Source organism: Lynx canadensis, chromosome A1 (assembly GCF_007474595.2).
Source record: "Lynx canadensis isolate LIC74 chromosome A1, mLynCan4.pri.v2, whole genome shotgun sequence".
Classification (NCBI taxonomy): Eukaryota; Metazoa; Chordata; class Mammalia; order Carnivora; family Felidae; genus Lynx; species Lynx canadensis.
This window is the reverse complement of record NC_044303.2, coordinates 71,669,000-71,692,500: the sequence shown is the minus strand read 5'-3', so window position 1 is coordinate 71,692,500 and position 23,501 is coordinate 71,669,000. Positions and strand designations below refer to the sequence as shown.

Here is a 23,501-nt window from a genome sequence, read left to right as displayed (position 1 = left end):
GGAAAGTGTATTAAATGTTGGGGGTGAGGGCTAGAGTAATAGCTGAGCCACTGTATGTCAAGCACCTATTATTTTCGGGCATTTGACAAACACTTCCTTACTCAACCCTCACCAGTTCCACAAAGGAGATATTCTGCTGATGAAAAATACCGAGGACCAGAGAGGTTAAGTATCTTGATCAAATTCACAAAGCTAGTCAGTGGGAGATCTGGGATTCAGACTCAGGGAATCAAGGTTTATGCAGCATTCCTCCACTCATGAGCCCGGCCCATCCCAATATCCACTAATATCCTGGTAGTGGTTTGTGGAAATTGCTTGTGAACATATAACTCAGTAATAGCAAATATTTTTAATTGACATTTCAGAGTGCTGTGTGTCTTATTTTTACAACGACGTCTAAACTGCTGTATGGCTTATTTGTCTCAGAAATGGAATGGAATCAAATAAGCATTCTAAAACCCTAAAGCATCATACAAATGTAAGGCATTATATTATTCATTAAAATTAATTTTATTTTGAGGATCTCTGACAGATGGCAGCAGGATTTTGAGATACTCTGAAATAATTAGTGACATGCTAGGATACTGTGAAATCATGACTGAGGTTACACTAAATTGGCTTCTAATAGCCACATATAATATAAATGATTTGGACAAGAGATAATGTCATTTTAACAATGATATTAGAGAGGCTCCGAGCCTCCTCCCTAGATGTGGGCATTTCCCAGGAGTCCGTTCTGGGCCTTTCCTCTACTTCTCTATCGTCCCCTTGGACAATCTCAGCTACTGGAGGCTTCAGATCTCACCTCTGCATGTTGACCAAGCACCAATTTACATGCTCACCCTTAACCTTTTTCCTGATCTCCAGACCAGAAATGTCCCTGATATCAGAGATGTTTCCCTGGCATTTCAAACTTAAAACAGTCAAAAATCCAATTCATTATCTCTCCCACCTTTTCTCTAATATAATTCCTCTCTTCTTCCTGTTTTTCTCCCTCAGGTAACTGTATCATTGTTCACATCCAGAAACCTCAGAATCATCTTCAACTCTGTCTAATACACATAACTGGACACTGGGTCCTCCAGAGGAAGCTCTCAAACCCACCCTCTTCTTCATGTGCTCCTCCAAGTTCTCTCTAAAATCAGAACAAAGTTGGAGCACCTGGGTGGCTCAGTTAGTTAAGCATCTGACTCCGGCTCAGGTCATGATCTCGTGGTCCGCAGGTTTGAGCACTGCATCAGGCTCTGTGCTGACAGCTCAGAGCCTGGAGCCTGCTTCGGATTCTGTGTCTCCCTCCCTCTCTGCCTCTCCCCCACTGCCCCCGCCTCTCAAAAATAAACATTAACAAAAAATTTTAAATCCGAACAAAACAAACCACACCTCTTCTTTCAAATCCTTCGAAGTCCAGAGAATAAAGTCCAACCGCCTTAGGAGGCCTCTGCATCATCAAGCTCCTGCCTAGTTTCACCTCCCATACAGACCTCTGCCCCCTGCCTGGCACCCTCACCAGCCAACCTGCCCTTCCTTAAACATCTGGACACCCTCAGCCTCTGTACCTTCATTTATTTTACACCATTTGTTTTCTCTACTATCATCACAGAGCACAGCTTCTGAACATGCCATCTTGCTTTCTGTATAGAAAAAAGAAAAGAAAAGAAAAGAAAAGAAGAGCAGAGAAGAGAAGAGAAGAGAAGAGAAGAGAAAAGAAAAGAAAAGAAAAGAAAAGAAAAGAAAAGAAAAGAAAAGAAAAAAGAAAAGCTAACAGATATGTAATTTCTGCTACCATATCAGCCTGTACATAACCCATCTCAGCACTTACCACATACTCATGATACCAGTGTGTCTGTTTTTATCTGAAGCCAACATACAGTGTAAGGGCAGAAACCAGATCACATCATCCAGCAAACTTCCTAGCACATGGTGCAGCAGGCAGTCCATGATTTCTCTAAAAGTTTTGTGCAAAAGACATCACATCATGGGATATTAATAATTGCACTTTCATATGATATACAGCATGCCAATCTCAAAAGGCCAGAAAAGTAAACTTAGCTACATCCCAAAGGTTTGTTTTTATTTTTTAATGGTTATTATTTATTTTTTTTTTAATTTTAAATTTTATTTTATTTATTTTTTTTAATATATGTATGAAATTTATTGACAAATTGGTTTCCATACAACACCCAGTGCTCATCCCAAAAGGTGCCCTCCTCAATACCCATCACCCTCCCTCCCCTCCCTCCCACCCCCCATCAACCCTCAGTTTGTTCTCAGTTTTTAAGAGTCTCTTATGCTTTGGCTCTCTCCCACTCTAACGTCCTTTTTTTTTTTTTTTTTTTTTTTTTCCTTTCCCTCCCCCATGGGTTCCTGTTAAGTTTCTCAGGATCCACATAAGAGTGAAACCATATGGTATCTGTCTTTCTCTGTATGGCTTATTTCACTTAGCATCACACTCTCCAGTTCCATCCACGTTGCTACAAAAGGCCATATTTCATTTTTTCTCATTGCCACGTAGTATTCCATTGTGTATATAAACCACAATTTCTTTATCCATTCATCAGTTGATGGACATTTAGGCTCTTTCCATAATTTGGCTATTGTTGAGAGCGCTGCTATGAACATTGGGGTACAAGTGCCCCTATGCATCAGTACTCCTGTATCCCTTGGGTAAATTCCTAGCAGTGCTATTGCTGGGTCATAGGGTAGGTCTATTTTTAATTTTCTGAGGAACCTCCACACTGCTTTCCAGAGCGGCTGCACCAATTTGCATTCCCACCAACAGTGCAAGAGGGTTCCCGTTTCTCCACATCCTCTCCAGCATCTATAGTCTCCTGATTGGTTCATTTTGGCCACTCTGACTGGCGTGAGGTGATACCTGAGTGTGGTTTTGATTTGTATTTCCCTGATAAGGAGCGACGCTGAACATCTTTTCATGTGCCTGTTGGCCATCTGGATGTCTTCTTTAGAGAAGTGTCTATTCATGTTTTCTGCCCATTTCTTCACTGGGTTATTTGTTTTTCGGGTGTGGAGTTTGGTGAGCTCTTTATAGATTTTAGATACTAGCCCTTTGTCTGATATGTCATTTGCAAATATCTTTTCCCATTCCGTTGGTTGCCTTTTAGTTTTGTTGGTTGTTTCCTTTGCTGTGCAGAAGCTTTTTATCTTCATAAGGTCCCAGTAATTCACTTTTGCTTTTAATTCCCTTGCCTTTGGGGATGTGTCGAGTAAGAGATTGCTACGGCTGAGGTTAATGGTTATTATTTATTTTTGAGAGACAGACAGAGTGCGTGCAGGACAGGGGCAGAGAGACGGGGAGACACAGAATCCGAAGCAGGCTCCAGGCTCTGAGCTGTCAGCACAGAGCCCAACATGGGGCTCGAACCCACAAACCGTGAGATCATGACCTGAGCCAAAGTTGGATGCTTAACCAACTGGGCCACCCAGGCGCCCCTCAAAGGTTTATTTATGGTTGGTTACATAGTACCCAGATAGCATGTTACCACAAAAACAACGTTCAAGAATGAGATTGCATTGAAAGCCCATCTCAAAAAATCTTGTTTTAGTGACATTTTGGCTGAGATTTTGCGTATGGGGGGAATGGCAAGACAGAATGCTATGGAATTACTTTTTCACAGTATGGTAAAATGCATCTAGAGAACAGAACGACTTCATCAACCCTCCATAAAATGTCTGCTCTGCGGCCTCTGTCTGATCTCTGTGGCTGGACAGGCTAAGGATAAGGAAAAAGGAGAACGTGACCCAGTGGGGAAGGAGCCCTGTCTGGATGGGGCGGGAGTGGCCCTGTGAAGTCTCTGTGGCTAGACACTTCCCAGCTCCCCCCCCAGTTTCCCCCATCCAAGGAAATCGGAAGGGGCGCAGCTGGGTGAGGTGAGCAAACTTCAGGGGGTGCAATTCAGGTAAGAGGAGGTGGGCACAAGTGGAAAGCCTAAGCCAGCAGCACTTGGTGTGACGGCAGAGGCAGGCATGGACGAGCACACACAAAACCCCCCAGTAAGCCATCGTTCACTCCCGAAACCCCACTAGTAGAGAGAAGGGGATGGGCTACAGAAGGGAGAAAAGGCAGATGGAGTTAGAGAGGAGTCAGGCATGATGTAAATAGAGGAACTGCCTACGAATCTGTAAGGTATACAATACTGAACGAGTTCCCTGGAAGTTTATTTTTGGAAGACAATAATAACCCAAACCGTATGACATCATTCACTTCTCCAGAGTACTAAGAAAAACAATAACATAGTTTTTTTCATTTTCCGATTATTTGGAGTTCAAACAAATGGGAGTTTACTCTATCAAAATTCAATATCCATATGTGAGTTTTCAGAAGTAGAACTTTTTGATGATGTTCATACATCTATAAATATGAATAATGCAGACTGTGGATCCTATGATATCAGATGACAAGACACAGCCTAAGCCTCAGCTCTTGCTAATTAAACGAATCAATTAAGAGACTACAGTTGCAACCGCATAGCTGCTGTTCTATAGTAGCAATAACAACCCCACGGGGAGGTCTTTTACTACATTAAAATGCTGTCCTCCACAACTCCATCTGATATTATTAGAAACAGTTATTTGTGTCTTGCTGTCATATTAGTAGCAAAGGCAAATTATAGAAATATGCAGACCAGAATGGTCCCAGTATGAGATCAGGTTGGGTTTTCAGCCTCCAAGGGAACATCGCTGAAATTCCAAAGTTCCCCAAAGTTCTTTAATGGAACTGATAAATCTACCAGCACAGCATCCATTTAGAAAGTAGGTAAGGGTCACATATTTACATACTTTCCTGCTAAGCTGATACAATTCAACTAGATGAATTATCATATTAAGTTTACCCTCCTGAGTTAAACTGATGGAGTTCAAAATTGTTTTCGATGGTTGTCATTAATCGCTGTTACTTCGTAAACGCTTACTTTGAAATCTAATTGTGCTAGTGTATCAAGGGTCATATTAATAGCCTTCTTAATGGTAAATCTTTGTAAAACATGTTTATTCTACTGATGTTATCACTCAAGCTTTCAAGGCTAATAAGAAATAAAGTATATTTATTATCAATAAAAACTTAATTTAAATGCACAATTTGAGATTTAAATTAGCTTTAAGAACTTCACCATGATTTGGTTTCATTAAGATGTCTGGCTAAGCTTCAAAGACATACAATCTGATAGTTCCTGAAGAGTCCTTGGGTAAGTGCCAGTAGCACACTGTACCCTGAAGAAGCTGCTCATTGTACCCTGAGCTTGTTTTCGCTTTTGGACAATGTGCATTATTTTCACAAGAAAAAAAAATTAGTCTTGGTGAGATACGTTTGACATCCTATTATAGTACTTAAAAAATAATAGCACTTTAAAAATTAAACATAAACAATGATTACAATACAAAACTGTGGAATAAAATGGTAATTTGTGCATTCCTAAGAACAGTATCAAAATATTCATCCTTATTGTAAAGCAGTCAAGTAAGGAATTCTGGTTAAGTGAAACATTGGACGTCTTCTGTTTCTTCGTGTGCTGATACTGTCTGGTATATACAAACTCACAGCTTCACCAAAGACATGCAAACAAAACAAACAAAACTCAGACAGATTACAATTTGAAATAGGCATATATATCTTGGAAAAATTCGAGGATACGTAGCTTACCAAGTAAGTGTATGTTATGGATTATATATTTGTGTCCCACCCCAAATCCATACGTTGAAGCCCTAACAACCCCCAATATAATGTTACTTGGATGCGGGGGCATCTGGGAGGCAGTCAGGATTGGATGATATCAGGAGAGTGAGGCCCTCATGATGGGATTAGTCCCTTATAAAAGGGAAAAAAGATGAGTCACTGTATTGTACACCTGAAATGAATATAACACTGTATATTAATTAACTGGAATGAAAATAAAAACTTTAAAAAAATAAAAGTGAAATAAAAGAGAAGAAAGCCCAGAACACTCTCTCTGCCATGTGAGAATACAGCTAATAAGGCAGACACCTGTAAGTCAGGAAGAGGGCCCTCACCAGGAAATGAATCTGCTAGCATCTTGATGTTGAACTTCCCAGCCTCCAGAACTGTGAAAAATAAATGTGTGTTGTTTAAACCACCCAGACTAAGGTATTTTGTCACAGTTGTACTTAGCAGTTATGGCCATAACTGGATTATACAGTTGAGTAATTTGCTTTTTTTTTTTAATTTTTTTTAAAGTTTATTGAGAGAGAGCAAGTGCAGGAGGGAGGGGCAGAGAGAGAGAGGGAAGGAAAGAGAGGGAGGGAGGGAGAGAGGGAGAGAGAGGGAGAGGGAGAGAGAGGGAGAGGGAGACAGGGAGAGAGGGAGAGAGAATCTCAAGCAGGATCACACTCAGTGTGAAGCCTGATGCGAGGCTCAACCCCATGAACTGTGAGATCATGACCTGAGCCTAAATCAAAGGTCGGACGCTTAACTGACTGAGCCATCCAGACGTCCCGTGAAGCAATTTGTTTTTAAGGAACTCTGATAGTGAACAGCTTAACTTAAAAGTTAGAGACACCTGGTTTTGTGTCCTGTTTCTACCAGTTATTAGCACTGAATAGTCATTTAACCTGCCTGTGCTCATGTTGTCTTCTGAAAATCAGGCATACTCTTCATCAGCGTCCCACATGTTTAAATGTGAGATATAGGTGATGATAATAGGTAAGAAAATACTCAGGAAAATAAATGGCAGTACTCAAGTCAGTTATTAGTAAGATCTAGACCTAAGGAACAATGCTCTGTTTATAAAATATATTTTTAGGCACATTGCCTGAATTAGTTTTCAACTTTTCATACACATCAAATACGCTTTCGTGCCTGTCTATGTGGAGTGTATCCTGGGTTGAACACTGCTATCCAAAACAGCACATCCAACTGATATTTCAGAATGTGACCTCAGTGGTAAGGGGGGTCTTTGCAAATGTAATTAGTTCAGAAGAGGTCTTACTGTAAGGGTGGGTCCTAAATCCAATGACTGGTGCCGTCAGATGTCTGTGACCGAATATACACAGACCCGAGGTAGGGAGCCATGTGAGGACAGAAGCAGGGACCGGAACAATGCAGGTCTAAGCCACCAAACAGCAAGTGCTTCCCAACTACCAGAAGCTGTGCAAGAGCCATGAACCTGATTCCCTGGGAGAGCCTCCGGAAGGAGCCAGCCCTGCCTACACCTTGATTTCACATTTCTCATCTCCCAAACTCTTAGAGAACACATTTCTGTTGTTTTAAGCCACCCCGTTTGTGGCAACCTGTTGCACGCAAACTTATGAAATTAACAACTGTCTTATATCCTACTTTTTGGGGATGGTTAATGAAACTAATAGATACCAAAGGTTAAAATGTGGATGGTCTGAATTTGTATGTACATTCAAGTCAAAGAGGCTGCGTCTCTGAATCATAGAGGCACAAATTTCATCTCTCAACGCCCTTCACTAATTCAGAAGAGTTTGCCTTTCATTACATAAAAATACTACTACTTAACAATTTTTAAATCAAGTTCAAACAGTAACAGAAAGGAGAGACCTTACTCTTAGCTTTAAAGTTGAAGAGCCAAAGGCTTTAAAGTGGACTAAATCCACCGTATCTCCAATCTCTACCTTTTATATGAATCTGAATCTATGTAAGTGGGAGTGGGGCTCTATGAACAAGAAGAGAGTCCTTTAAGTTCCAAGGCTGTGTGTCAGGATAAGCTAGGTTAGGCTTTAGAAATAACGGAAATCTTAGTCCGTGGAAGGCTGAGGGGACAGTGCCCAGCTCCCATCTTCCTCAGGGACGCGTGCTGCTAGGACTCAACAACCAAGCATACAGCTTGGTGGACATGGTAGAACCCAGAAAGCTCACACTTGCTCTTGTCACTCCCTGACCAGAAGTGAGGACCTCTCTGTGAGGAGACTATTCTCCATGGGTCTCTCGTGCTTCTCCACTTCTTGTGAGCACGGCACTGACTGTCTTTTGTTCTGGACTATTTTTCAAGGCTGTTTGCATAGCAATGTCTCCCTCAGAACAAAGGAAGGCATGCTCCCTGCCCATACAGACACTTGGGGTTCTCTGAACTAAACTCAGGCTCCTCTGCTGTAACACACAACCCACTGTGCAAGCAGGTGTCCCCCTGCCCTCATCACACTGCCCTGTGGGAACTGGAGCTCAAGGAAATGGTGCAAAAATAATGATATTCTAGCTATTGTTATTGTTGTAATAAACCATCCATCTCAGACCCTGGAGTCTCGCCTCTTCCACCAGCATACATGACTATAATGGGTTAATCTTCAAATAGGGTAAAACCTCAGACCCTCCATTGTTCTTGACAGTCACTTCCATTCATAGCTCATAGTCAGAACTAGTCATGTGGTCCAACCCAATCCTTCTGCCTTATTACTGAAAATGCAAATGACATAAATAGACTAAATTCATGCACTTATACAGTCTCACTCCACAGAAAGATGGGCAGAAGGTTTAAGCGGTACTTTACAGAGGAATAGACTTAATGGTCAATAAACATAAAGGAGCAATATATCCAGAAAAATATGTCCTACTTCATTAATAATCAGGATGTTAATTAAAACCACAATGAAGACACTACAGACACTGGCAGAAATTAAGAAGTCCGATAATATCAAGTACTAGTGAATACGTGGAACAGAGTGAATTCATTCACTGCATACTCCATGCACATCAACCCTAACAAAGCTCTTGCATACGTGCAAAGCAGGATACATGCACTCATGGACATAAATGCTTACAGCAGCACTGAGTTACAGCAAAAACACTGGAGACCACCCGGGGGTCCATCAACAGTCGAGGTGGGCCTCACAAACAGCACAGAACCAAATAACCATGCCATAGATGATTATAGAATATAATCCCATGCATTTTGAGCTTAAAAGCATGCAAAACTAAGCTGTATGATATTTAGGCGTGCATATATGTGGAAAACTTTAAAAAAAAAGAGTGATAAAAATCAAAAAGTTCTCTGTAAAGGGGGAGAAAGGGTATCTAGTAGGATTGAGAAGGAGCCCACAGTGAACTTCCAAGATAATGAAAAATTTTTTGTTGTTTTCAGAAAAACTCTGGTGGGTGTACATTTGTTTTATCTTTACGCTTTGTAGCTTATAAATATTTTTTATAATATTTATTTTTGAGAGAGAGAGAGAGAGCGCGAGCGAGCAGGGGAGGGGCAGAGAGAGAAGGGGACAGAGGACTGAAAGCGGGCTCTGTACTGACAGCAGAAAGCCTGATGCGGGGCTTGAACTCACTAACCATGAGATCATGACCTGAGCAAAAGTCACACGCTTAACTGACTGAGCCACCCAGATACCCCAACAAATATTTTACAAATGTCCTTTTACACATACTTACAAATATTTGAAATATATAATAGTTTATATAATATTTAATATTTATATATCTAACAAAATCTAATTTTAATGAGATTTATTTTGCTGGACGTGAAAATAACAAAATGGTATTTTTTAAAATTCAAAGTGTATATAAAAAAAAGGAATGAAATAAATTATTTTGAAGTCTGTACCTTCCCTGAGTTGAAACAGTAACATTTTTGAAGTTTATCATTGCAACAAAGTACTTCTTAGTCTAAAATTAAACTCTTACTTGGGCGCCTCCTGGCTCAGTCAGTGAAGCATCTGACTTCCGCTCAGGTCGTGATCTCACCATTAGTGAGTTCAAGCCCCACATCAGGCTCTCTGCTCTCGGTGGAGAGCCCACTTTGGACCTTCAGACTCCCTCTCTCTCTCTGCCCTTACCCCCTGCTCATAATTTCTGTCTCTCCCTCTCTCCCCGTCTCTTCTCTTCTCTCTCTCTCTCTCCTTCCTCCTCCTTTCTCTGTCAAAAATAAACATTAAAAAATAAATAAAATTAAGCTCTTTCTAAAAAACTCATAAAATTAAACTCTGAAGGTCATGTTTATCAATATTCAAAAGCCAACTTCTATGGAAAATTCCACAGGTATTCTCACAAAGGCAAAACAAAGACAAATGTGTATTGGGAAAGTCCTCCCTTTACCATGTGACCTGCTAATGTTCTTGCTCCTGGAGTGCAAGCTTTGGAACCTGCTTCTGCTTTAGAAAATTAGGACTGAAGCAGCACAACCTAGCTAGAAATCACCTGGAAAGTACTCTGTATCTGTCCTATTAGTCCCACTATCTCTAAATCCTTTCTTTCCCTCTTCCATCCTGGTCTCTTATTGCTAATAGAAAAATGCATTGTAAACAAACTACACTGGCCATCCCAACCCAGGCGATGCAGAATTTTAGAGTGCTTAGAAACTACACTAGAAATTGACGTTCCTTCTCCATACAAGCTGTATAAACAACGCGGACAGATGTTTGGGGAGGTTGTGGCTGTTTAGGGGCACGTGCGTATGTTTTAGGTGCCTGGAGTGGATGAAACTAAATGAGGTAAAGGGCATTTGCTGATGGGAAGAGCACTGGGCACAGCAGAAAACCCGAGCATGCTTGCCTGCTCTACGTACCAACTGGCTGTGAAACCTTGGGCAAAACAAGCTGTCTTTTCTGATGCAAGTTCCTGATCTGAGGAAGGGGGATTCACTCTAAGGTCCCAAAGTCCCCTACACTTTTCCATTTCTCCATTTGTTTCTGTATTTGCTTTCTTCCCATTTCTTTCTTAAGCCTAATTCTTAGGTTTCATGCCTGTCAATCTCATGAATTCGCTCGACAAGTATTTACTGGGTGCCCACTGTTCACTAGGGTGCTGTTCTGAGTGCTGGGTGGAGAGTGGGGAGCAGAACAGACCAGAGCCCTTTGCTCATGAGGCTTATCATAAGCAGTTTTTAAAAGTAAAACATTAAAGTACGTCAAATAGTGATAACTGCTAGAGAAAAAGAACAAAGTGGAGGAAAGGTGGTCAAAATTTTATACAGTGTGACCCGGAAGCCATCCCTGAGGTGGTGGCTGCTGTGTAAAAAGACCCGAAGAAAGTGAGGGAATCTCCTGTGCAGGTATGTGGGGGCAGACAGTCCTGGCAGAGGAAAGGCAGCTGAGACCCTGAGGTGTGTGCCCAACATGTTTGAAGAAGAGTGACAAGACCAACTAACTGGATTTATATTTCAAAAGATCACATTAATGGGGCACCTGGGTGGCTCCACTGGATAAGTGTCCCACTCTTGGTTTCGGCTCAGGTCATGACCTCACGGTCCGTGGGATCCAGTCCTGCATCAGGCTCTGGGCTGACAGCGTGGAGCCTGCTTGGATTCTCTCTTTCTCCCTCTGCCTCTCTCTCCCCAGCTCATGTGCGCACTCCCTCTCTCTCAAAATAAATAAATAAACTAAAACACACACACACACACACACACACACACACACACACGTCTCACATTAATGGTTAAATTAAAAACAGCCTAAGGACCAGAGGCAGAGGTGGGAAGACCGGTGACTCAGTAATTCAGACAGGAGATGATGAAAGGTTTGGTCAGGATTGGGGCAGCTCATGTAGCCATTTTCGAGATAGGAAAAAATTGCAAGAGAAATGTTTGGGTTTTGTTTGTGGGTCTTGCCTGTTGACAGCTCAGTGTTCCATGTGTGAGCGCTGAGAAATCGATTAGAATGCAAGGAGAGTTATCCAGTAGCAGCAACAGAAAAAGTGCCCTTTCCAGCATGAACACTGAGGTACAGAAAGACCTCCACAGAATACATTCTAGGAAAGATGCCCATGAGTTATTGTTGCATGAGAAGACGTGTAATTCTATTTCTGGAAGTATATTGGCGTATTTCATTCTATTGTGCTTTGGTTTACTGCATGCTGCAGATACTGTTTCTTTTTTTTACAAACTGAAGGTTTGTAGCAACCCCGCATCAAGTGAGTCTATCAGTGCCATTCTTCCAACAGCACTTGCTCACTTCCTGTCTCCATGTCACATTTTGGTAAGTCTTACAATATTTCAACTTTTTCATTATGACTGTATTTCATTATTACTGTATTGTTGTAACCTGTGATCGGTGAGTGATTACAACTCACTGAAAGCTCAGATTATGATTAGCATTTTATAGCAATACAGTATTTTTATTTATTTTTAAATAGTTTATTTATTTTTAGTAATCTCTACACCCAGCATGGGGCTCAAACTTACAACCCTGACATCAAGAGTCACATGTCTGAGCTCTTCTGTCTGAGCCAGCCAGGAACCCCTAGGAATACAGTGTTTGAAAATTAAGTTACGTGCATTGTGTTTTAATTATTATTAAAAAAATTTTTTTAATGTTTATTTCTTTTTAAGAGAGAGACAGAGCATGGGTGGGGAATACACACAGAGAGAGGGAAACACAGAATCCAAAGCAGGTTCCAGGCTCCAAGCTGTCAGCACAGAGCCTGACGTGGAGCTTGAACCCACAAACCGTGAGATTATGACCTGAGCCAAAGTTGGAAGCTTAACCAACTGAGCCACCCAGGCGCCCCTGTGCATTTTTTTTAAATATAATGCTTTGCACACTTAAGAGACTATTCTATAGCATAAACATAATTTTTATATATACTGGGAAACCAAAAAATTCATTTGACTCGCTGTATTGTGACATAAGCGTTCTTGCTGTAGTATGGAACCAAACCCACAACAGCCTTAAGGTATGCCTGCATATCTACTGTTAATAATGAAAATACACTAGGAGATGGGATGTATACTTCTGTGATAGTGAATTTTATGTGTCAGCTTGGCTAGGCCACAGTATCCAGATTTTTGGCTAAACATTATTCTAGATGTTTCTATGAAGTTATTTTTAGATTAACATTTAAATCAGTAGATCTTGAGTAAAGCAGATTACACCTCATAATCTGGTTGGGTAACATTCAATCAACTGAAGAAAAAGGACTGGCCTCCCAAGCAAGAAGGAATCCTGCAAGCACATGGTCTTTGTACTTGAACTCCAACCATTTCCTGGCCTACTGTAAAGGTTTTGGACTTGACCCCTTTTCCTCTCTCTCTACACACACACACACACACACACACACACACACACACACACTCCTGGTTCTGTTTCTTTGGAGAACCCTAATACAATTTCTTAGGACATGCATTGAAATAATATTTAAATTTTTAAATTAAAAAAAAGCATGAAATAACTTATCAGAAAAAATAACTATAAATCGCAGGTGCTACACTTAAAATTTATGTAACATAAGTCAAGTGCCTATGCATATATTACTACATATGCTTTGATACGTAAACTTTACTGTGTCTCTATATGTAAACTATAAATGCACATTATTAGTAATGTCCTTCCTATCTCCATGACTACAAAAACACTTATCCTTTGATCCACGCCACAGGCCTCTCCTCTGATATTCTCAATAAACTCACAGAGCAAACAGAACTATCCAATGTGAATTTACAACCTGAACAAGGTACCCAAAACTATGAACAGACATTTTACAGATTATAAATGATACCTAGCAAATGAATACATGGAGAAACATTCGAATACATAAGGAGTAAACAGAAATGCTAATTAAAATAAATAAGTTACCTTTTTTAACAGTTAAATTATTTTGAAAATTATAACTAATACTACTAATGATATGATTATTATGCTCGTTACTTTTACAAAAGTAAAAATAGTAACTGTAAATTGCTTTCCATAGATAAAGCTCAATGCTTTTAAAAATCATAACTACTACTAGTGAGAGTGCAAAGTGGTATGCTGACACATGACGAAGGGCATTCTAAAGAGATATGAGGTAACTGATAATGTGTACTAAGCCATAAAATTATTCATGGTTTTGATTCTATTCACTTAAAATTTTTTTAATGCTTATTTATTTTTGAGAGAGAGGTAGAGTATGAGTGGGAGAGGGGCAGAGAGACACAGAGAGGAAGAGAGAATCCAAAGCAATCTCTGCACGGACAACACAGAGCCCAATGTGGAGCTCAAACTCACAAACCGTGAGATCATGACCTGAGCCAAAGTCAGATGCTTTTCCAACTGAGCCACACGGGCGCACCATGATTTTATTTAGAATGAGATATATTTCATACATTTCTGAACATGCTTGAAAATAATTCAAAATGTCAAAAAAGCAAAACCCATTAAGTTGTTCATTAGAACACCATTCATAATGGCAAAAACGAGGAGTAACTTAAATACCTAACAATTGGGATTCATGGATAAGAAAATATGTCACATCTACTCATCAGAATGTTAAACACAGCTCCAGTAAAATGATGCTGATATTTTCTAGCAATATGGAAAATGATTAATAGGATCTTAAGTGAAAAAAATCAAGATCCAAAATTATGTCTCAGTTCCCTTAGAAATGTGTACTTGAAAGGACCTGATAGAGAAAGCTAGAAGGAAAACTGAAGAGAAAAAAGCCATGGTCACTATTTTCAAAAGCATCTTAAATAATATGTTCTTATTTTTATAATAAAAACAGAGAGAAAATATTCAGTAGAAAAAAAGCACTTGAAATACTCAACAAAGTTCAAATAATAATAAAAAAAACACCTTTTTCTCTCTAAAAAGAAATAGCTAAAACTATTCTATCACGGAAACGTGACGAACACATTAAAGAATGCATTTTCTTATACAAAGATACCTCATTTAATAGTAAAATAAAACCATGATGAAGGCAAGTTCAAATACATGGGCTAAAGCTATTTGAACGCTTTTGTTTCTCTGTAAATTAAATGATTATACAAAGTAATAATTCTTTCATACTTACCACTGTGCCAAGAAACTGAATGCTCATGTTTCCACCTGCTTCTCGAGAAAGACACTGGAAAAAAAGAAGTATAAAATGAATTCGCATCCACACAAAAATGTGTACATGAATGTTTGTAGCAGCATTGTTCTGAATAGCCAAATAACCCAACGTCCATCAACCAGTACACAGATAAACAAAACATGGTATTTTCATACAATGGAATATTATTCGGCAATAGAAAGGAATGCAGTACTGATACATGCTACAACAGAAATCAGTCACAAAGGACCACATGTTCTACGATTCCATTTAACATGGAATGTCCAGAACGACCAAATCCACAGAGACAGGAAGCAGATGAGCAGTTTGCCTGTTCTTTGCAGAAGATCCGCAGCTACCCCGGAGACTTTCCGGTCATCACAACTTCCTCGGTTACGACAGGTTGCCTAAGAATACACCAAATATCACATCTTTTCTTTGGGGTAAATTACACCACTGGTCAAGGAAAGGACTCAAAGAATTTTTTGATGACCCAAGAAATTAGGGGGAAAAAAGTGAAACTTGGGGCTTCAAGGACCTGTCAACAATTAGGAATGAAAGTAATGAAGACATGCATAAACTCTGGTTGTCCTACTGAAAAAAGAGACATGCTTATAACTTTAGACCAGAATGCCAAATGGCAGAGATTGCCAAGTTCAAGTCTGGAAGAGTTAGAAAGGGTGGCAGATTCCACGGATGCATTAAAGTTGTCCAGGAAAGAGAAGATGCCCCTAAGGCTTCTTCAGACTGCTCCAGAAAAAACTAGACCTCATGCTTGGACAAGAGACATCTTCGATGGGCACCTGGGTGGCTCAGTTGTTTAAACGTCCAATTTCAGCTCAGGTCATGATCTCACAGTTCATGGGTTTGAGCCCATGTCGGGCTTTCTGCTGTTAGCACAGAACCCGCTTCATATCCTCTGTCCCCCTCTCTCTGCCCTTCCCCCACCTGCACTCTCTCTCCCTCTCTCAAAAATAAAACATTAAAAAAGAGAGCCAGACAGACAGATATCTTTGGAAGAATCATCTGTCACAAGTTCAAGAAGTGAAATTTGTACCTAACAAATTATTCTTTGCAATGCTTTATGTGGGACATTTTGACAGACTGAGACTCAAGAAGTAAGCCCACGTTAAAGCCAGGAAGAAAAGTTTAGGGAAATAAAGTAAGAAAAAAACTCTTCAGTAAGAGTTTCCACATCTTTCCAAAGCCCACAAGTCAAGTCTTATCTAATAAATCTGAACTCTTCACTTACCATTTTTTCTTGGATAACAGTCTATATACAAAAGTAAATATATGTTAAGGGGTTTCATAAAGAACTTATGTTTCTAGTCAAATGACAATTTACTTATCGATTGGTCTAAGTATTTTTATGCAACGCTAATTCTGGAAGTGGTCATGCTTTTACCAAACTTTAAAAAAAAAAATTAGGAATAAGGCACAGATCAAATTCCAGGAAAGAAAGAAAGAAAGAAAGAAAGAAAGAAAGAAAGAAAGAAAGAAGGAGAGAGGGAGGGTGGGAGGGAGAGAGGGAAGGAAGGAAGGAGAGAAGGAAAGAGGGAGGGAGGAGGGCTAGGAGGAAATAAGAAATGACCGCTAATTAGTATGGGGTTTCTTTCCACATTGGTGGAAATGTCCTACAATTGCCTGTGGTGACTACTGCACAACTCTGTGATGAAAATAAAAAACACTGACTTGTGCACTCTAGGTGAACCGTGTGGTATGTGAATTCTATCTCAATAAACTTGCTATAAAAAGTAAGTTAGCATTTGTTTAAAATGACAAGAGGGACAACACAATTCTTCTATGGCCAGAGAGTAGTCAAAAAGCACCTCTATGCTATGCATTTATTTGTAAATAAAATAAGTTCAAAATGAATACAGTATGATTTATTTATGCATATCTTGTTTGAATTTTAGTTTGGTAGAAATGATGACTAAATAGGTCACGAAAAGTAAATTATACCTTTTTTTTTTTCAGGTAATTCTCACCCATAAAACTGCTGTGTTATTCCTAAAATTCTTTCTTCCCTGTGCTACTCAGAGAGGGCCCAGTGGCTTCAAAGACCACACAAAAAAATAAAGCAATTCTAACTACGTAGCTATACATTTTTTTTAAAGTTCCCAGATGTGGCCCTCGAGGGAGTAGTGGCCATCAATCAACTCCATGCCGTGAACTATTACAGACATATCCTAATAGTATTCCTTTTTAACAAGTGCAGGTTTACCAATTCCAATCTTTTTTTAAAAATATTTTTAATGTTTATTTATTTTTGAGACAGAAAGAGAGAGACAGAGCATGAGCAGGGGAGGGGCAGAGAGGGAGACACAGAATCTGAAGCAGGCTCCAGGCTCTGAGCTGTCAGCATAGAGTCCAACGTGGGGCCCAAAGTTACAGATCAGGAGATCATGACCCTAGCTGGAGTCAGATGCTTACCTGACCAAGCCACCCAGGGACCCCCTACAAGTTCCAATCTTTAAGATCACCCAAGTCATAGAAACCAGAGCAAATCTCCAGAATTCAAGCTGAGCCCTTGGGTCCTTGATTGAGGGAAGTTAGATCAATAAGAAAGAAAGTAGTTCAGTGTACAATGACAACTGGTTACACCACCTGTAAATATTGCCCCCAGTGACTCAACACAATATGTGACGGTGCCTGGGTGGCTCAGTCAGTTAAGCGTCCGACTTCGGCTCAGGTCATGAACCCAAGTCTGAGCCCCATGTCAGGGTCTGTGCTGACAGCTCAGAGCCTGGAGCCTGCCTTAGATTCTGTGTTTCCCTATCATTCTGCCCCTTCCCCACTCGTGCTGTCTCTCTCTCTCTCTCTCTCTCTCTCTCTCTCTCAGAAATATTAAAAAAAAAAAAGCTATCTGACCAGCACACTCAAGGTGGAGAAAACTCAAAATCCATATTTTTATCCATTAATTTCACTTCTAAGAATTTATCCTAAGGGAAAAAGTCATGAATAGGAAATATACACACACACACACCCCACACAAAAAAACCCACAGCTACAAAAATGACACTGTAGTGCAGTTTCCAGAATCTAAAAATTTCAAGCAATCTAAATGATAAATAAAACAAACTGGTTAAATAAATTATGATATAATCCATGCAGCCATTAAAAAATTTGAGACATGAAAAATGTTTATAGTATATTTCTAAGTGCAAAAAAATCAAAATGGTATGTTCAGAATACATCATGTTAAAAGCTTCTATATGTTCAAGATAAAATTCTAGCACAAATAATGCACATAAAACAGTCAACTATTATTTCTGGGTGGAAGATATTAGTTGGCCTTTCTTTTTGGCTCACTTATTATTCTTATTCTTCCAAATGGACATACATAACTTAATAAAGGCAAAAAGAGAAATAATACAGAATGAAATAAAGTAATTTATTTCCCTCAATGTCCTAAGGGATTAAAAACTGAGTCTTGAATCATGGGTTCTGACGCCGGCACCTGCACTTTGGTCATCCATCCACCCACCCATCCATCCATCCATCCATCCACCCACTATATTGAGTTGAGCACTGCTAGTTGAATTAAGAATCATCCTCTGGGAGACCAAATGAAAGAAGAGAATTTGAAAAGAAATCATAGGGGCGTCTGGTGGCTCTGTTGGTAGAGCACATGAGTCGATCTCTGGGTCATGAGTTTGAGACCCACATTGGGGATAGAGATTACATTAAAAAATAATAAATAAAATAAATTATAATTCAATATGATAAATCCATAGTACAAAATGTACAAAGTATTATAGGATAAGAGGCCAGACTAGCTAAATGCCCAGAAAGGTTAAGGAAGACTTGCAGATACACATTAGAGTTGGGTACTCAAAAATGAGCAAGCATTCTCCAAAAGGGTAATAAATGAAACACTTTTGGTCAGATGGGACTGTTTATGCAAATTTCAGATTAAGAAGAAGCACGGTGATTTTAAGGCATGGTGAACAGTCCAGTATGACCAGAGATAGGTTTGGTTGATGGAGGGAAGGGGCAAGAAAGGAAACCAAGAAGAAATTAGGGAGCCAAGTCCCATCCTGCACAGAGTCATACTTTACGAAGTTCTTATACTTAAAAACTGAGGAGTAACATGTTTGTTTTAGAAAGACTGATGGTCTATGGGGCGCCTGGGTGGCGCAGTCGGTTAAGCGTCCGACTTCAGCCAGGTCACGATCTCACGGTCCGTGAGTTCGAGCCCCGCGTCAGGCTCTGGGCTGATGGCTCGGAGCCTGGAGCCTGTTTCCGATTCTGTGTCTCCCTCTCTCTCTGCCCCTCCCCCGTTCATGCTCTGTCTCTCTCTGTCCCAAAAATAAATAAACGTTGAAAAAAAAATTAAAAAAAAAAAAAAGACTGATGGTCTAATGTGAGGTTGAGGGTACACCAGAATGGAGAAGGAGGTGGGCTGGGAGCACAAGGAAAAGGCAGCAGGCAGCAATCACCAGGTTAGTAGGGCTCCAATGCTAGAGGTAAACCCAACAGTAGAACTAAGCCTGTTTCATTCACAGAAACTTAGAATTTGGAAAGCAAACAGATCTCAAAATCTTCATCTTGTTTTACTTATGAGGAAATCAAAGGTACAGGGATGCCTATATTGCACTAGGAAAATAAGAATTCCAACCCAAGCAGTTGTGCAAGGTTTGGATATCCCCACTATGTGGGATGGAATATCTCTACAACATCAGGCTAAATCATCACTTAGATGGTGGGTCCTTTAAGGACAAGGACCATTTCTAGCATTTCCTCCTTAATCCCAACAGCATGCAAGTCAGTGCCGCAGAAATGGAAAAGATTTAAATCAATCTTCATCAAGAATTCTGAATTTTTTTCATACTATGAAAGAGAACAGTGACCTACAGATCTCTCAATCTTCAACTGTCTAGTGGAAATTTTAGCTAGGAAGAGTTAGAAGTGTAGCTGCCAAGAAATTAGGGAAAGGCGTGTGATAGAGTGAGGATAGGCAGTCCAATAATACGCTGACTTCCGCACTGCTGAGATTTTAAGAGTAGGGAGGAAAACACTCAGTGCAAGTGTCGCCATTACTATCAGCCCAGGACTCATCCCCGCAGTAGCTAAATCTTCCTTCCTCAGAAGCTCAAGGCAGAGATCCAGAATCCAGTCCATATTTACCAGGACAGAAGCAGCACAATTAATTACTGTAAGGCAGCAACAGTATCAATCATAATGGCTGTTCAGAATGAGAAATTTTCTGATTGAAAAGTATGGCCCTTATACTCTGGGAAGATGGCAGTGGTGGCATGGTTTCTGAGTCCTCTCCAGAAACACTGAAGAGGCCCAGTGGCAACAAATGTCCCTAGCACCCCAAATGTTGCCTACAAATACCGTTTCCCACTCCAAGAAATCAAGGCTTCTTGGCAGAACAGCTTAGCCCTGGTTTGAGGCAGAAATGAGGCTGCTACATCTTGTCATTTCAGAAAGCAAGGGGGCTATCAAAGACGGGGGGAGTCACACAAAAGGGACTTAGAAGCCAACCTGAAGAAAAGTCCCTGGCCAAAGATGGCAAAATCTGACCATCACTAAGGTTATAACTGCAATAGATTAAAGCCAAGTATGTTTAAACCCATGACTTCAAAACAGATACCGGAAACAAAAACAAAATAACACCCTAAGTGAGTCACTTTTGGAGAACGATAGGGAACCAAGTCTTTGGGAACTGGGAAGTAAAAGGAAAGGATCCAGCATTTGTCTTGCCTTTTCTGTGAAAACTGATCTGCTGGATAACCCAAGAAGTAGGTGAGGTAGAGCTTCTCTTTAAAGAATTAATCCTGGTAATAAATTTAAAGAAATGACAACATTGGAATATCATCGTTTTGTAAACCTTAAAGCATTTATTGATTGAAGCTTGAGCATCAACAGAGAAGTAAGCAGACAGTATGTGCCTCTTCCAGAGGCACACCACAGCATTTATGACTCAGTCTTGCCAAAGATAATGGCACCTGAATCTGATTGTTCCTCTAGATCCAAATATCAATTTCTAGAAAACAAAGGAGAGAGGACATGTTAACCCATACCACTGGAATGCAATCAGCTAAATTCTGACCATGGAAAATTGTATAGGACAAACCATCCAGTTCCTTCAAGAAATAAAATGCAAAGAATAAAAAAAAAAAATTCTACAGACATTTCCCTCAAGCATTTCCCATTTCTCTTTAAAATCAGACTCCTTAAAATGTTGTCTCTCTTCCTGGTCTCTGCTTTGTCACTTTCCATTCTGCTTTGAACTCATTTCCATTTGTTTCCCCCCCACTATTCATCTGTAATCATTCTCATCAAGATCACCTATGATTTCCATGTTGCTTTACCTATCAGTCGGTTTTGTCCTCATCTTACCCAGCAACACTACAAACAGTCAATGATTCTCTTTCCCAAACACAATTCTTTCACTGGCTTCAAGGATATCCATGCCCCTAGTTTATCTCCTACTTCCTTGGCAGCTGTTTCTTAGCCTTCTTTGCTAGCTTCACCTCTTCATTCAATTTCTACCTGCAGGAGTGCCCCCAGGGCCCAGTCCTCAGCTCTCTTCTCTTTTCCATCATGCTCTTCCCCTGTGTAATCTCATCTCTTCCTCCCAATCCTGATGCCCATCTTAAAACAAATCAATTTCACTGAAGCATAATTTAGGTACAAAAGATTGCACTCTATTTAAAGGACAGAATTCAGTGACTTTTGACAATTTTGAGAAATCACCACCACAATCAACACAGAGAACATTTCCAACACCTCCAAAATGTTCTTCCTGCCCATTTACACTCCAACCCTGGTCCTTGCTCCCCAGGCCACCATTGATCTGGTGTCTAATACACAAGATCATTTTATTCACCAAAATGGACACACAGCTGTTTGAGTACCGTTTAAGAGAATTTCACATTAAAAGTCCTTAGCACTTTTGCCAAAAATTAATTGATCATCTATATCTGGATCTACTATACTTTCTTCTGTTCTACATATCTAACTACCAATGCCACACTGTCTCGACACTGCTGTTTCATAGTTAGTCTTGAAATCAGGTTGCATAATTATCCCAACTTCGTATTTCTTTTTAAAAATTGCTGGGGCACCTGGGTGGCACAGTTGGTTAAGCGTCCGACTTCAGCCAGGTCATGATCTCGCGCTCCGTGAGTTCGAGCCCCGCGTCGGGCTCTGGGCTGATGGCTCAGAGCCTGGAGCCTGTTTCCCATTCTGTGTCTCCCTCTCTCTCTGCCCCTCCCCCGTTCATGCTCTGTCTCTCTCTGTCCCAAAAATAAATAAACGTTGAAAAAATTTAAAAAAAAAATTGCCTTGGCTCCTATGATTTTTCAGTGAACAGGGTCTTTTTTTTTTATAGTAAAAAAACATGACAAAATTTACCCTTTTAACCAATTTGAAAGTATACAGTTCAGTAATGTTAAGTATATTTACGCTGTTGTGAAACAGATCTTCAGAACTTTCTCATCTTGCAAATCTGAAATTCTATTCCCACTAAACAACAACGCTCCCTTTCCCTTCCCTGTGGTCCCTGGTAACCACCATTCTACGTTCTGTTTCGATGAATTCAACTGCTTTAGGTGCCCCATCTAAGCAGAATCATACAGTATTTGTCTTTTCTTGTCTGGTTTATTTCATTCAGCATAATGTTCTCAAGGTTTAATCATGCTGCAGCATGTGACAGGATTTCTTTCCTTCTTACGGCTGTAAATTATTCCACTGTATGTATATACCACATTTTATTTGTCCATACATCTGCCGATGAACATCTTGGTGGCTTCTACCTCCTGGCTATCCTAAATAATGCTGCAATGAACTGGGGTATGCAAATACCCCTTCAAGACCCTGCTTTCAATTCTTTCAGACATATATCTAGAAGTGAGATTGCTGGACCATATGGTAGTATTATTCTTAATATTCTGAGGAACCCTCATACTGTTTTCAAGTTGTGCCATTTTACACTTCTACCAACAATGCACAAGTATTTTAATTTCTCCATGTTCTCACCAACACCTATTCTTTTCTGGGTGTGTTGTTGTTGTTGTTGTTGTTGTTGTTGTTTTTGGTAGTAGCCATCCTAATGGATATGAAATGATATCTCATTGTCATTTTGATTTACACTTCTAGGATGGTTAGTGATATTGAGCACATTTCCATATGCTTATTGCCTGTTTGTATATCATCATGGAGAAATGTCTATTTAAGCCCTTTGTCCATTTTTAAATCAGGTGTTTTGTTTTTTTTTTTTAGGTTGTGGGAGTTCTTTATATATTCTAGATATTAACCCCTTATCAGATTTATGATTTGCAAATATTTTCTCCCATTCTGTAGGATGCCTTTTCACTCTGCTGTGTCCTTTGATGCACAAACGTTTTTTAGTTTGATGTAGTCCCATCTGTCTTTGTCTTTGTTGCCTATGACTTTGGAATTATATCCAAGAAATCATTCTCAAGTCCAGTGTCATGAAGATTTTGGCCTCCATTTTCTTCCAGGAGTTTCATGGTTTTAAGTCTTACATTTAGGTCTTTAATCCATTTAAGCTAATTTTTGTTTATGGTGTAAGATACAGATCCAATTTCATCCTTTCGTTTGTGGCAGATCCATGCTTTGAGAGAAAATCTACAGGCATATGACTACAGTATTTATGTTTTCAACTCCCATTTGTCGTCTGAGTTCAAGGCTCATACAGTCAATAGTTAACTGGACATCAACACTTGGATATGTAATGTACATGTTAAACCTACCAAGTCCGAAAAGAATTACTGATTTGCCTCTCCAAACCTGTTCCTCTCCTAACCGC

General features: G+C 39.9%; 1 protein-coding gene across 1 annotated transcript in view; it reads right to left on the bottom strand.

Moving 5' to 3' along the window:
* The window catches only part of PCCA (propionyl-CoA carboxylase subunit alpha), a 422,256-nt gene that overhangs the window by 58,520 nt on the left and 340,235 nt on the right, over positions 1 to 23,501 (bottom strand). The window contains 1 exon segment of the mRNA XM_030313554.1: positions 14,696 to 14,749. Within this exon segment, the coding sequence (XP_030169414.1) occupies positions 14,696 to 14,749 (54 nt within the window).